Genomic DNA, 15,728 nt, shown 5'->3' with positions numbered 1-15,728 from the left:
CTCTTAGTACCCAGGAGTTTGGAAGGCTCTGATTGGTCAGGTGTGGGTCATGTGCCCAGCCTTGACCCACTCCCTAAGTACCCAGGAGTTTGGAAGGCTCTGATTGGTCAGGTGTGGGTCATGTGCCCAGCCCTGACCCAATCTCTTAGTACCCAGGAGTTTGGAAGGCTCTGATTGGTCAGGTGTGGGTCATGTGCCCAGCCTTGACCCACTCCCTAAGTACCCAGGAGTTTGGAAGGCTCTGATTGGTCAGGTATGGGTCATGTGCCCAGCCCTGACCCAATCTCTTAGTACCCAGGAGTTTGGAAGGCTCTGATTGGTCAGGTGTGGGTCATGTGCCCAGGCCTGACCCACTCCCTAAGTACCCAGGAGTTCGGAAGGCTCTGATTGGTCAGGTGTGGGTCATGTGCCTAGCCCTGCAGCTGGGGTTGGGTCAGGTCCTGGAAATCCACGAACTGAGAAAGGGGAATGTTACGGTCTTGCAAGAGGCTCGTCAGAGTACTGCTGGAGGAGAGTGTTAACACAGTGACCATCCCCTAGATGCCAAGGTTAGGTGGCTTATCCCAGTACCACACAGGGGCACAGCTGAGCCTTGAACCTCCAGCTGGCTGATTTCAAAGGCCTTGCCATTTTTGCTACTCAGGGCATCGACCCTCAGCTCCAGCTACACATTAGAGTCAGCCCAGGAAATGAGCTGAAACAAATACCGAGACCTGGCCAAAGAACTGAGACGCCTTGGGGGCAGGGCGTGGGCATCAGTATTTCTCAAAAGCTCCCTGGGTGATTGTACTGTGCAGCCAAAGTCCAGAGCCAGTGGGTGAGGACTACCCTTCTCCTCCAGCACACGCTGCAGGGCACTACTCAGTGCTACCAGTGTGGCCGCTGCCAGCAAAGGAGGGCTCAGAACCCAGATGATGAGCAGGTGCCTGGGAGACCTGGGAGGTGACCCTGTCAAACTGAGTCACCGATCCGGCCTTGCAGCTGAGGCAGGCTGTCTCCGGGTGGAAGGCAGGGCCTCCCATTCGAAGCTGGGCAGGCATGCTGCCTCCCTTCTCTCACCTTGGGCGTCCCCGGCTGCAACATGTAAATTACTTTAGCAATTGCCTAGTTGGCAACGCGCACTTCAGGAGAGTGAGAAATACCGTGGCCCAGAGCGCATGGTGCTCTCCCCTCCCACTTGCCGTGGCAGCCTGGCCAGCTTTGCTATGAAAACACCTGGCAGCCAGGCATCTCCCGGGGCTCCAGGCCACCAGAGCTTCCTGTCCTTCTTCTAAGACAAGGGGAAAAATTCAAAACAGAGGCACCAAGGGCCCTGCTTCTCCCCGAGGTTAGACACAGACAACAGAAAGAAGCCGCAGCTCCCCTGGCCACCTCTACCACTGATCCGGTGGGTTCGTCCATCTCTTCCTCACCCATCCTTCCTCCTCACCTGTTTCTCTGTAACTGCTTAGAACCACTGCTATGTCAGGAAGGGAACCAACCCGCTGCTTCATGTGCCAGGCACTGTCTCTACAGTGAAGGAAGCTGAGGCTCCCAGAGGCTCTGTGACTTGCCCAAGGTGACATGGGAGCAAGTTCCTGGCACCAAGTCCCGAATCCTCAGCGTTCCTGAAGCACGGTCCTTGTTCTTTGTCCAGAGTGACACCTGCAGTTCCTGAACATTCCATGGATCTGCTCCTTTCCCCCTCTCCGCGCCCATTACTTAGAACTACATCTTGCTTCATCCCCTGTACATGATCACCGTTAGGGCCCGCCTGTCTCTGTGACACGATCCAGAAACCAAGAGCCTGCAACGAGTGGCCCTCTTGGAGCCTCTGCCCAAGTCCCACGTCACCTTTCCAACAGACCGCTTTACCACTTCACTCTGGTTTTCAGCAAGATCTTTTATTTACCCCCTGCTCCCCAACCGCATCACGTGAGCACAGGTAGCCAGGGACCTGTGTGGGCTGCTGGCTTTGTAAACGTACAGCAGTCAATACGTATAGAAATCATGCACCTCAGTGATTCTTTAACAAGAAACTTAACAAGTAAAAAGACTTCAGGTGTGTTTGACATTTCTGCCCTTTCCTGCATTCTAATCGCTGAAAAATATCTGTGTAGAAATTGTACTCAAGTGTAGACACGGTTTCTTTGCACACTTGCTAGTAACTACCTAGTGCGTTTCAGACCGCGTTTACTTCTGACGGTTGCTCCTCCCAGAAGCTGCTGGTTTCCGTTCGGATAGAAACACTGGACCCAGACATGGGACGAGCAGTATGTTCCATACCGCTCCAAGGCTTTATAAACCTGACTCTGCCGTAATACGTTATTCAAAAAAGGCATCTCTAGTGTGGCTGGAGGAGACTCCTTCACACATCGGCTAACGCGGGGCTGTTTCTAGACTTCGTGCCTCAAACTGGCCACGTCCTTCACAGGAGACCCAGCGCCACGACCGTGGGTCCTTTGGGTGTGTAGGTCCCCCCAGTGTCCTCACGTGCACACACTGGCTTAGGTGGCCCTCAGTGCACCCTTGTGCACTGACAGAGACAGAGGGCCGACTCTGCCATGATCTCTGAGCCCAGCGTTTGAACACTTATGTACAGACAAATAAATGGAAAATCATAGGCAACAGAACTCCAAAGCAAAACAGACACCTTGGGCGGATCTACGATTCCAGTTTGGCAGAGAAAGGCTTTTCCAGAACGTCACTGGATGAGTGAGGTCTTATCCCACCTTGGCGCCCATCAGCCAGCCTGGTGGTCTGAACGCTCATTACCGTGGACTCCAAACAGCTCAAACGGGGAATTCTCCAGGCCCGGTTTGGCAGCAGGGCTTCTGTAGGCAGTGAGGTAATCGAATCACATGTTCAGCTGCTGACCCGAGGGAGCCCCAGCTTGGCTCTCGAAGACACCAGCCTCAGCTCTGTCGGAAAGCAGCGTCTACAGAGAAGCCTCCAGTGCCATCAGGGGCCTGACTGGGTTCAGGGCGAGGTGAGCAATGGTGAGTCTGCCCCGCCCTGACTGGGCCACCCTGCCGAGGAAGCCAGCCGGGGACGGCTGCGGATGCGGACCGCGGGCTCCCCCGACCCGGGCGGCTGAGGCCCAGGGTGACCGTGACAGCAGCAGAGGCCACGCCCTCCAGCTCTCGGATCTGCAGTGTTTTGTTTTGTTTTTGTTTTTTTCTCTTAAGATGACAAGAAGATTTATGTTATTACATCCAGACAAGTAACCATTTGGCGACCCTATTTCAGAGCACTGATAAAACCAAGTAGCAGCGTGACACAGACGACAGGGACACCGAGCCTCTGGTCACAGAGCAAAGTAATGCGCTTTTAGGCAGAAAGGAACCGCAGAAGCAAATGATTGGAAGGGAAAAAAAATCTAAGGAAATACAAGCTGAAAATTCCCCATTTTCAATAACCGAAGGAAAGAGGGACCCAACACGATCTAAAAAACAAAACCCAAATGAGAGCATTCTGTCGAGGCAGGTTTCTGAGCATGGAATTGGAACAGGGGCCGGGGCCGGGCCGCACCCCTGTCTGCCCGGGCGGACCGCGGCCACTCTCGGCGACTGCAGCACGACCAATGTTCTCATCGTCCCGGGGCAAAGATGAAATCCAGGGCCTGCCGTTCGGCCGCTGCGACGTTGGGATGCCACAGATCCACCATGAAAACCACCCGTGGGCCGTCCTCCGCCGAACCTGGGGGAGGGCGGCGAGAGAGGAGAGGTTCAAACCGCCCGGTGCCAGGACCCGGGCAGAGCCAGACCCACGCGGTCGGCTTTCGGGCAGGGACCCCTGCTGACCCCGGCACAGACCCCAAGCTCTCCTCCTCTCTGACCAACAACATTATCAGAAGGCCCCAGAAGGTTCTGAGCAGAGTGCAAGGAAGGAAACGGGCAGAGGGAGGGAAGGGGGAAAACGTGGTGGGTGGAACGCGCAGGGTTTTTAGGGCGGGGAGGTTATTCCGTGCGATCCTGTCCTGGTGGACACGTGACATCACACGTTCATCCAGACCCACAGAGTGTACAACAGCAAGAGTGAACCTTCATGTCAACTACGGACCTGAGTTAAAACTGGCGCGTCCATTGTAACCAACGTACCCCACTATTACAAGCTGCTAACAGAAGGGGAAATTTATGGGGGGGCCACGTCAGGGAGCACACTCTGTACTTCCTGCTCAGTTTTTCTGGAAACCAAAAACTGCTCTAAAAAGAAAGTTTAAATATACATGTAAATATATATATTTATATTTTTAAAGGCAGCCACAGGGCACGCAGACACTCACCCTCATGGAACGCGGCATGCAGGAAAGAATCGTCGAAGAGGAGGCAGCGGCCTTCTGCCCAGCACTGGGGCTCCCCGCCCACCACCAGCTCACAGCCACTCGGAGTCTTCAGACCTGGGGGCAAAGCAGAGAAAAGAAAATGAAGGCAGGCAGGGCCAGGGACGCTGGAAGTCGGAAGTCGGGAGTGGCAAGCTGTGGAGGGAGCTCTCAACCTCCGAAGCCCCGACCCTGCGCCCCACCCCTCGGGAGCCCCGCCTGGTGGGTGGGTGGAGGCAGTCCGTCAGGACAGATGCAGGCCGGGCACCTGCATCCTCACTGTGCTCCCTGGAGAAACTCATTCCTCTGGTGGCTTAATCTGTTCTGGGCCAGGGACTACTCTGATTAAAGCACGGACCAAGGTTTGCGCTACATGTGTGAGACTCCTGAAGCCCAGTCGTGGGACCCCGGAAACCGAGGGAGGCCAGGCTCAGAACCCTGCCTGCCCAATAGGCAAAGACTGCTTCAATCGAGATTAAAGACTCGGAGACTCACACAGTGCCCTCCTCTTTAGGGTCCAATGTTTAAATCCACTGTGAGGCCTGAGGATGGCATGTTCACAGTCCAAGTTTCCCCAGCCTCATTCTGGGAAAATGGTGACACCCCTAAAGAAACGCCTGAGCTTTCAGAGGAAACGGACTGCCACCCTCGTAGGGAGCCATATGTTTAAAATGCAGGTGGTGGGGCTTCCCTGGTGGCGCAGTGGTTGAGAGTCCGCCTGCTGATGCAGGGGACACGGGTTCGTGCCCCGGTCTGGGAGGATCCCACATGCCGCGGAGCGGCTGGGCCCATGAGCCATGGCCGCTGGGCCTGCGCGTCCGGAGCCTGTGCTCTGCAACGGGAGAGGCCACAACAGCGAGAGGCCCGCATACCGCAAAAAACAAAACAAAACAAAATGCAGGTGGGGGACCCGAGCTCGGGTACATAACCCCGGAAAGGGGGGTCTTCTTCAAACGCTGCCGTGCATGCACTTTCACACCCCCATTTCCAACTCAAGGGTCTGAAGGAACGCTTAGCCCCTGGCACTACCTGGTCTGTGAATGAAGGCACTGGCACAGCCACCTGACTGACTCAGAGGAGGCCGGGTAGGCCCTGACCCGGGAGGAAGTGGGCCCTGCAAGAGGGCCTGGGATCATGGTGTTGTCTGTCTGTCTTCAGTGACCCACCCTGACAATCACGACCCTGGGCCAGTCAGCATCCCCGCTCTGATTTAATGTCCCTACGACACACATGAAACAGCGTACTCTCTAACAGCCTGAGGATTTAACACACCCTCTGAACCAGAAATAGATGGCTCCAGGAAGCACATATGGAGTAAGAATTCAAACAAAGAGGCCACGTGGAGTAATGGGCAGGAGAGAGGACTTCAGGTCAGACGACCACCCTTACGTGCTGGGTGACTCTGAGCAAGTCACTCAACCTCTCTGAGCTACAGCCTCCTCATCTGTAAAGAGAGGCCATGAGCACACTTGCCTTCCAGGCTGTGTGACCGCTGTCCTTGCTACCAATCACTGAAGACTTACTGTGAGCAGGTTTGTGTTAAATAATCACTTTACAGACATCACTTCACACACTTTCCAGATGGAGCAACTGAGCTTTAGAGAACTTAAGTGACCTGCTGGAAGTCGCTATTTAGTCCTGTGGGAACTGAGATTTGAACCTAAATCTGTCTGGCTCCATGGAACAGGCTCTTACAACACTGGACAGTAGGATATAAATGCTAGTTGTTACATGGGGTAGCAGTGAGGCTAAGTGGTTGTCAACTTCCCTGTAGTTAATATGTTTCAACTATCAATAGTACATTTCACTGAATCAGCTGACACCATCTCTTCTGCCTCTGGAACCAGGATCTCCCACTACTGTTAACAACTCCTGGGGGAGGTTAGGGCTGTAAAGGAGCTCCGCCTGCCGCTCACTGGCCTGGATGGAGAGAGCCCCACACGACACATCTTTCCATGCATGCCCTCACCGCTTGGTTCAGTGGAGAAGGCCTTTAGGGATAGGTGGTTCTCTGCAGCGACAGAACACCCCAGGATTCCAAAAAGAAGCTCCCCTTTGTCTGGGCCATGAAATGATTCATCACCACCCCCCATGGTACAACAGAAAAACGGCCCGGCTTGCCGGCTTCCCAGCCCCTGCTCACTCGCCTCCGCCTCCCTTCACCGTGCCCCAGCCTTCCAGCGGCCCACCATCCCCGCCTACTGCCATAAACCAGCCTGGCTGGCAGATATGATCAACACTCGCCCAAACAGAGCATTCGGACGGCTCCTGGGGACAGACAGGCCCCATGCATGGCCTCAGCCAGTCCCATATCCCCAGGCCCCCTCTGGCTTAGGGCTCACTGCTTTGTCCCCAATGCCCATGGACAGAGGCGCAAGACGGGTGGAGAAAGGGTTCTGTCCCCCGCTTCAGGAGGCTGGCAGCTGGCACTCAGGGTGGGCAAGGCAGACAGGAGCTGACCAGCTTGCATCACCCAGCCGGACGGCCGAGAAATCCAACAACATACTCACGAAAGGAAAATGAGAGCCTAATGGGCTTTTGTAGCGAGAATCTGGATCCACTCACACATTTTCCTCTACCCTTCCCTGAGGGTCTGCCACTGGACCGGCATCTGCCTCCTGGCTAACAGCTGCCTGATTAGTTTCAGAGGTTGTTCCCTGGAGGTTTGTGACAGTGGGTGGGGACCTCGCAGCCCCGTACACGATGCTGGGTGACGGCTGGGCCGCACGGAGTGAGTGCTGCGCGATGCCACCTCTAGCGGAAGCTCGGAGCAGGCTCGGCAAACGTGTGCCATCCGGAGGCGCTGACGGCTGAAGAGCGGTGGCTGGGACGACGTCCCCAGTCCCCACTCAAGACAGAAGGCGGAAAGGGAGGCTGCGGGGCACTTCAAGGACACAGTTCTGGAACCGCAGGTGCCTCCCCACACCTGCCAGGTAACCGGCGGAGGTGTGGCCGTTGGCACGTACCAGGCCCTTCCTGCCTGTGACCTCATTCTCCGGACACCGCCTGTGTCAACACACGAGGTCACGTGAGTCTCACACCCCTCTCTTTCCTTCCTGGGTGGAAGGACAGAGGAGAGGAGGAAACGGAGCAAACCCAGCCCTGGCACTCACCCTTGCCATGGGGACAGCCCACGGTAGTGGGACGCCTTCCAACACAGCCTGCTGTCCAGGGTGACACGGATGACCCAGTTTTTCTGGTGGCAAGTGACTCTCTGGGCCGGGAGGGGAATGACGGGTCATAAAGAGGCCCACATGGGCACATGTTACACACACACACACACACACACACACGTACACTGCACACATACACAACAGGCATGAACACCCAGGAAGCAGGTTCACCAGCCCTTCCTACTCAACACAGCTGCCCGGAATTCTACCACATCCACTTCAAATGCCCCTCCTTACACGTCCTTCTGAAGCTTGTAAAAAACTTACAAGGGAAACCTTTAAAAAGAACAGCATGGCTCCCCGACGCCCACAGCCTGGCAGGGAGGCCCCCTGCGGTTTGCTCCCACTGAGCTGGTCAAGCTCAGCCCCACCAGCGGGCTCCCCAGCTAGCCCAGATACAGCGCCCCAGCCCCAGGGCAAGGCTCCTGCTTTGCTCCACCCCGGCGGTCCCAGCGGTCCTGCAGGGTCAGACCCCCTTCCCGGAGCAGCCCACAGGCAGCCCCTGTGTCCCCTGAGCTCAGTGTGCACCCTGGTGCCTCACACAGAGATTTTATTACAATAATCATCACTAAGACGATCATCTCGCTTCTTAGATCAACCAGAGCCCCCTTTAACTGACTGCCCTCTACCTGCCAAGCACTTCACACACAGGACATACTTCTAATCTTCTAAACAGTCCTCCAGGTAGGTGTTACGCCCATTTCAGAGAGGAGAAATTGGAGGCTCAGTTTCAGAGCCTGCCCAGGGTCACCCGGCAAATGGGGCTAAGCCGGGATCTGAGTCCAGGTATGTTTGCTTCCAGAGTCTGTGCATTTTCCACTGTTTCCTGGGGGCAGGGACTATGTCTTATGGGTCATTTTTCACACTGCCCAACACAGTGTTTGATCATAAAAGCTACTAGCTACCCTTTATCGAATGCCGTCGCATGCCAGGCGCCATGTCAAGTAGCCATGGCAGATATGACTTTATTGAAACCTCTCAACATTTCTGTAAGTACTATCTCCTCATTTTACAGATGTGGAAACTGAGGCCCAGAGAGACGTGGTTATTTCCCAAAGTCTCACAGCCAGCCACGAAGCCAGGCCACTCCCTCCAGAGCCCCTACCCTGTCCTGCTTTTACTCTTGAAATACTCAAAACGATGTCAATTGCCTGAATCTAGTTCCTTTTGTTTTTTTAAAGCAGTGAAGCCCTCTGTCCAGTCCCCACAGAGAGAGCGGGAGAAGCAGAGGGCTCTGGGCGAAGAGGGGCTGGAGGGGCTGGAGGGCCCGGGGCGGCGGGCTCAGGTCCCCCAGGCAGCCCCGAGGCTCCCCTGGGGACCACGGTTATGAACCCCCTTCTCCAGCCTACACTGGGGCTCCTCCGCGCGCCTCTCCTCCCTCCAACACAAAGCCGGGCGGGCACACTGCGAGCTTCCAAAGCGGGACCTTGCTCAGGCTCTCGGCAGCTCCTCTAGTCTGGGATGCTAACCAGAGGTGCCACTGCCCTGGTAACCAATATGTTATCATGACTCACTAGGAAGCAGGCATTGTGGAGAACTAACATCCCGCCTCACCGAGTGGTTTCTGAGCTTGCTTTTATCAAGTACTCACCACCAGGCTCTGCTTGAACAAATGCTTCACGACGTGCGTTACCACACCAGAGCCTCAACATAACTCTGTAAAAGATGATCTTTTTATAATACCTGCACTTCCCAAATGAGGAAACTGAGGACCAGAGAGGTGGACTGACTTGCCCAAAGTAACACAGCCAGCTCATGGTGGGGTGAGGACGCAAACACAGGCAATCTGATTCCAGACCCTGTTCTCAAAACCACTGCTACACACACTACGCGTATTACCAACCTCCCTCGAAGCCAAATAAAATCAACTTCACACAAAGCGTCCCTTCGTCCTTGGTGATTTGGAAGGCACTTGGGTATCTTTCAGCCTCCTGAATCACCCCAATAGCCTCTGGCTCTAGAACTACTCTGTCCGATACAGTAGCCAACTGTCCTATTTTAAAATTTCGATTCAAGTAAAGATCGAGCTCCTTAGTTGCACTGGCCACATTTCAGGCACTCGAGTTACATGCAGCTGGTGGCTCCTGCACTGGACAGCGTACATGGAGACCATCCCAGCTCGGCAGACAAGTCCTCTGGACGGAGTTGCTGTCACAAAGTAGGTTTGTACTGACCACGCGTTTCTTTTTTGACTCAATTCTCTGCCGCCAACACTGTTTACATGTGACCCATCAATTTCTGATCAGAGTACAGTGAAGCATGTGAAAAAGCACAATCCTGGCTACTGACTACACTTCGTGGTGTCTGGACTCCCGTCCGGCAGACGGGCTGGGATGTATTTATTAGAACAGCACGTGCCAGGACGCCCTGTCCCCACCACGTACCTAAATGGCATCGGATGCGGATGTTGGTGGGTCCGTAGTGCTCCGTTATCACGGTGCCGGGGCTCAGCACGGAGATGCACGCATTCCCAAAAACATTGTTCCCAATACAGGTCCGAAGGCTTCCAAGCAAGCGGTACGTCCGTGGGCACTTCCTACAGTTCCGGGGGACGCAGACCCCCTGATTGACCAAGTAAAAGGTGACCCACTCCCCACTGGGGGTGCTGTTCATTTTCCAGCCCTGTGGGAGGCTGCAGTTCGAAAAAGCTTTGTACAGGGCCTCAAACTCGCACAGGATGGTCTGGAAGTTGCGCTCCAGCAGCTCCACGTCATGCTTCTGTGCGTCCCGGGCGAAGTAGGGCGAGGTGGGGAGGTCGGGCAGGAAGAAGACCTCGGGCTTCTGGATGGAGGGCCGGCCGTTGAGGTAGCGGCCCTGCTCGCGGATGCCCTTGTGGATGCGGCCCATGCCGGACCAGGAGTAGCGCTTGGCGTACTCCTGCAGGTTGTGGTAGAGCTTCTGGTTGAGACCCTCACTGTGACTGCAGCGCACGCACTCGGGGGACTGGCAGTACACGAACCCGTTCTGCAGCCCCGTGGCGTCAGGGCCCTGCATCAGGGCGTTGACCGAGACGTAGGGCCGGGGCTGCTCCCTGCCCACGTGGTAACAGTACCACACGAACAGGACCAGCAGGCAGGCCACGGTGACCGCGGCCGTGGAGTCGCAGTCCCGCACAGACTGGATGCCGGTGGCGATGCAGTCCCTCAGGCCGTCCAGCGACCAGCTCCAGGCCACCAGCCACTCAAGCGACATTTTGGGGGAGCTGTTGGGGATCCAAAGTGAGGTCAGCTGGTCAGTCCTCGGGGGTCCCGAGGGCATGCATACCATGCAGGTCAGCGTAGGGGGTGAGGGGTGGCTGGGGCAGGCGGAGGCATGGCTGCCACGGTTCCTCGGGTCCTGCCAAGGGCGGCATGGACAGGCATCTGTGCCCAGCCCCCCGCTCCCGGCAAAAGTCACTGCAGGTGGGGGCAAAGGAGCGGCTTTAGGTCACGTTGGCAAGTGGGGCTGGTCACCGTGAAATGACTTTTTTAGGCAGTCCAAACCTGAGATGAAAAAAAAATAATAAACCGCATAAATTTTTACACCTGGAAAAGTCCTCAAGTGAAACGCAAAGCCCCAGCTCATTTTGTCAGGTCTCTGTTGGAAGGGGACACGCTTCTCAATCCTGTACCTTCTCCCTCCATTTTATCACCACCCCCTTTCCCAAAAGGCCAATAGTGTTTAATCTGCATCAAGTACTGTTTGATCATTACAGTAGTTCCATCTGTTTTGTGTCATCCTTAGGAGGTGCTGTGATCCCCATTTTATGGATGAGGAAACTGAGGCTCAGAGAGGTCCTATAACTCACCCCAGTTCATGCAGCCGGGGCAGGGACACAGAGCCCATCTCACTTCAAAGCAATATCTATCCATTTTGCTATGCTCTTGCATGGTAGGTATGTAATAAATATTTATTCTCCTTAAATCTCTGTACTTTTTATTAAAGAGAAATCTGGATTCAAAAGCATCTTACAAATGGTAAAGTAATTTGGAACTGCATATTCTCCATTTTACTTTCTCTTTTCACAGCACTTCATCATTCTCATTTAATCTCTCTTGCCCTTCTGACACAGGTTGGGCTTAAATCAAGCTGGAAAAGGAAGTGGGCTCCCCGGGGTCACATCTGTGGTGGACACCAGGCATTTTCTGTCTACTCGCTTGGGAGGCTATCTACTGGCCTCACCCATGAGATTATGAAAGTGAAATGATGGATAGAATGAAAATAGAAGCCCTTTCCGGTCTGTCTCCAAAACACACAGAAGTGCTGCGCTTTGCCACGTATCCTGCCGATGGTTCGGGCCAGCGTCTAGCTGATTATCCTCACAACTGAAACGATGATCAGAGCCCAGCTGTCTCATTGCCCGTGTCTATAAAACCCCGGCCGCGTTTCCCAGGTGAAACTCCCCGTCCATCCTGCTCTAACTGGACGGAAACAGCCAGGTCTACGTTCTACTACATGTATAATACATTCCCTCACCTCGAGGAGCAGAATCATTCAGAAATTTCGCTTGGTACCACGCTCCCCCTTGTCTCACAGGAATGTGAGAAGGCAACTAACAAAAACAGGAAAGCTGTACCCTCCCCCTTCTCCGGGGACGAAATTTGGCCCCAACATTCTTGCACCGTAGCAGAGAGGTTAAGAACCCAAACTGGGCAGGTCACTCCCCTGTCTCAGTCTGCTCATCTGTTAAGATGGGGTAATGCTCCTCTCATTGGATCAAGGGGAATGATGGGTTGAAAGCACTGATGATTACATCATGGTGACAGTTCAGAATGCGCTAGTGACCGCTGTGACATGTGGATCCCCATCTCTATTAGCCAGCAAACCACAGGTGGGCCATCAGGGAAAGGATCTCAGGTCTGAGAATTCCAACAGCCAAAGGTAAACCCTTGTTGCCACACATCTCAAGGAATTTTTTTGGGGGAGGGGTCCCCAGACGTGCAAAGCTATTAAAATTAAAGGGAAACCTTAGATTGTCTTTAACTCCCTACTTATATCTTCCCAGCTTAGGTTGAATAAAGAATCGCTTGACTATAATATTCAGTCAGAAACGCATATGCTGAATATTCATGGACATTTTTATGTTTCTAGGAAAAATACAAGAGTCGGGAGGTTAGAAGCTAAATTTTTTCCTCATACGTCCTCCATTTCTTCACAGATTTGGGAGAAGAGGGAAAGGCTGGGCCCCCTGGATGGAAACAGACTCCCTCCCCCACTCACCCCGGGGCCATGGTTCTTGACTAGTCCTCCCATAACTGGCAGCTGTTTCCTCTTGAGGAAAAGGGAAGGAAAATCATGATGAAAGGTGTTTTGTTTGCAAGCCATCTCCCAAACAGAACCCCAGGATTCTTGAAATTCAGTGTGAAACTAACATCTGTAGGATAACAAGCACTTTTACTAAAAGGATTTCCCCCATCACTGAGCTGAAGCCCTAATTGGAACTTTGAAAACCCAGTCTCTCAGGAAGAGAGGTTTTTCTTAAATGTTCCAAGAGTGACATGATGATCATTTAACAAACACCTGTTAAGTTTCAGGTCCCATCAGCCCTGCTTGAAGTTTAAGTCAATCAAAATGAAGACGTGGAGTACCCGGTAGGCGACGAGGGAATCTCTCCATTGGACAGTCACACCACTTACCCTCTCCCCAGGGAAGCCTCATTCTGTACAACACCAGCCATGAACGCTCCCTAAGCTGAGCTATAAACAAAACGCAGAAGATCCTCATGCCCTGGACCCCAGCTTCAGACCCTGCTCACAAGATCACAAACAGCACTGAGCGCTCAAGTAAGGACTTTTCACATCTGCCACTTACTTTTACCCAAACTACGCTGGCAGGACCCTGAGCCCGGAGGTGGATTAACAAGCTCACAGCTGAAACGTGACACTAAATTAAACCTTTACCTTTGCAGGGTGATTGGCAGTTTATTAAGTACTGGTTCAAACATCTGACCCTCATAGACCCCAGCCCTGCAGCTGGGAGGGCATGAATTCCACCCCCCCACTCCCACCCCCCAGCTCTTGTCTCTGTGACCACAGTAACTTCCAGCTTCCTTTACACATCTGTTCCCATTTCTTGTCCTCATCAGGGATGGGGACACCTCACTGCAGTTCTGCACTTTAATAATACGCAACTCCAGATCTTCAAAGTCAGCCAGCTCTGGGCAATAGGGTCCGAATTCATGGCCACTTTTTGGTGAGCAAGTCCAATCAAATATAACTTCTGATACAATGAACACCGAGGGAGAGAGACACTCGCCTCAAACCTGGTTAATCCAGTTCACATTACCAGTCCAAGAGGCTGCCCAGTGCCAGAGAGCTTCTGCTCACTCTCAGGGTACCCTAGAAGCCCCCCAAGGAGCAGGGCAAGGAGTGTGATGCAGGCACCCAGGAGCTTGAGAGCTGCCCTGGGGCCAGCCCTCTGCTGCGGGGAACCGGAGACCTCTCCTCCTCACTTTCTTGTCCAGCTTTTTCAGTATCCACCCACTCAGGAGAGTGGGGGAAAGGGGAGTGCACAGGTTAATACAGATGGTGACCACCAGGAGGTCGGGGCGGGAGGGGGATGGGGTGGGGGGAATGGGACGATGGAAAGGTACTGACAGGAAAAGTGGGCGATTAGGGAAGGAGGCTCATGGGACAGGGGAGGAGGGTCACCACGGGAAATAAGGGAAATGGGTGATGCACAGGGATGGGGGGGAGGGGGAGAGCAACAAGAGAAGGGACCAGGGAAGGTGGTGACCGAGGAGGTGATGGTGATGGGGCATGTTAACACGGTGCACAGAGTCGCGAGGGAGCAAGGGGACAAGGAGGGTGATGCCCGGCCCGGGCCGCGTACACTGCCAAGGCGGCGGCGCTCAGCACGTAGCGAGCGCTGGGCGGCGGGGGCCCCTCGTACGGGCCGAGATGCGGGGCGCTGAGCACCCTCAGCGGCCGCGCCGCCGGGCGTGGGGGCCGCGGGCCTGCAGCCACCCGGCCCCCGCCTCCTCCCCCTCTCGTAGGGTCGGTCCCGTTGCGCCGCCGTCCTGCCCCGCAGCCCCCGGAGAAGCCGCTTACCTGCGCCCGAGCTCGCGGGCGGCGGGGGCGGTCGCTGGGGCCGGGGGGACGCCGCCGCCCGAGAGCGCGGACGCTCGGACGCCCCCTGCCCACGCCGCGGAGCCACCGCCCCGCTGCTGCCCGGCCCACGCCGCCGGAGCCCGAGCCAGAGCCGAGCTGGTTCCCAGCCGGTGCCGACGCCGCGCTGCGCTCCGCGGGGCCGCGGGAACCACAACTCCCACAATGCCGCGCGCGGCCGGGCGGCTCGAGGAAGGGGGGCGGGCACGGGCGGGGCGGGGCCGAGACCCCCAGCGGCCAGCGGCGCTAGTCAGTCGCACGTGGGGTGACCCGGGGCCGGGATCGCGTCGCCCGCTCGCGTGGCTTTTGCGGGCGCGGCCGTGGGCCCGAGCGGGGAGACGCACTGCCCGCCCAGTCCCAGGGCGCGCGCAGGCGGGCGGGCGTTGGGTAATTCATGAAGTCCGGCGGGCGTTAATTCACCTGCTCCTGGTTCTTCCTCTGTGCCTTCTCTGTTCTCCCTCCCTTGGTCTCTCTCCTTTCTCTGGTTCTCCCTCCTACATTTCCTCCTTTCCTTCTCTTTCACTTTCCCTCCCTCTTCTTTCCTCCCTCACTTCCTCTTGCCCTGACACCCTGTTTCTTTATTAATTCATATACTTAAGAGGCCTCGCAGGCACTTGGAATGAAATCGCAAATCAAACAGGATCCTTAAGTTTCATGGAAAAAAAACTCATTCGCTTGATACAAATGATTATTGGGCAACCTCTTTGGGGCTGGCCCTGCGCTCTCTGGCGAGCAGTCCAGACGCGGCCCCTGCCCGCAGGGAGTCACCGACTAGCCAGGAGTAGGCGGTGCCCAAGTAATCACAGGTACACATCTACAGTCACCTACCAGGCAGAGTGGTTACCAAGAGAAAGGACAGGACAGGATGAGAATGTGTAACAGGGGGACCTAATGCGGGGTTGGAGTCCCCAGAGAGGACTCTCTGAGCAAGTAGTGTTCGAGCGAAGGCTTGTGGGAGACAAATAACAGGGGCCATGGGTCGTGTTGTGGGCTCCGGGGGAACTATGCATGAGTGGGTTTTGGGAACACGGAGTGGGAGGGCCAGCCCACAGTCCATCCGTTCTGTCCCAAAATCCACCTTGCCCCTTCACAGACCCCACCTCCCACCACCCCCCGACCCAGAACCCACCTCTACCGTGTCCCAGAACCCACCTTGCCCCTTCCCAGAAT

The 15,728-nt window shown here is 55.3% G+C and overlaps 1 protein-coding gene across 1 annotated transcript; it reads right to left on the bottom strand.

Moving 5' to 3' along the window:
• Nucleotides 1-1,870: 1,870 nt before the first annotated feature.
• ASPHD2 (aspartate beta-hydroxylase domain containing 2) lies at nucleotides 1,871-14,600 on the bottom strand. The gene is made up of 4 exons (XM_082641583.1): nucleotides 14,502-14,600; nucleotides 9,858-10,955; nucleotides 4,265-4,378; nucleotides 1,871-3,678 (listed from the first exon to the last, which is right to left on the bottom strand). Exons 2-4 carry the CDS (start codon nucleotides 10,738-10,740, stop codon nucleotides 3,569-3,571), a joined length of 1,107 nt encoding a protein of 368 aa, XP_082497709.1. The 5' UTR covers nucleotides 10,741-10,955; nucleotides 14,502-14,600; the 3' UTR covers nucleotides 1,871-3,568.
• Nucleotides 14,601-15,728: the final 1,128 nt, after the last annotated feature.

This window comes from Mesoplodon mirus (genome assembly GCF_964341445.2).
Source record: "Mesoplodon mirus genome assembly, chromosome: 13".
Taxonomy (NCBI): domain Eukaryota; kingdom Metazoa; phylum Chordata; class Mammalia; order Artiodactyla; family Ziphiidae; genus Mesoplodon; species Mesoplodon mirus.
This window is presented reverse-complemented; position numbering and strand designations above follow the sequence as displayed.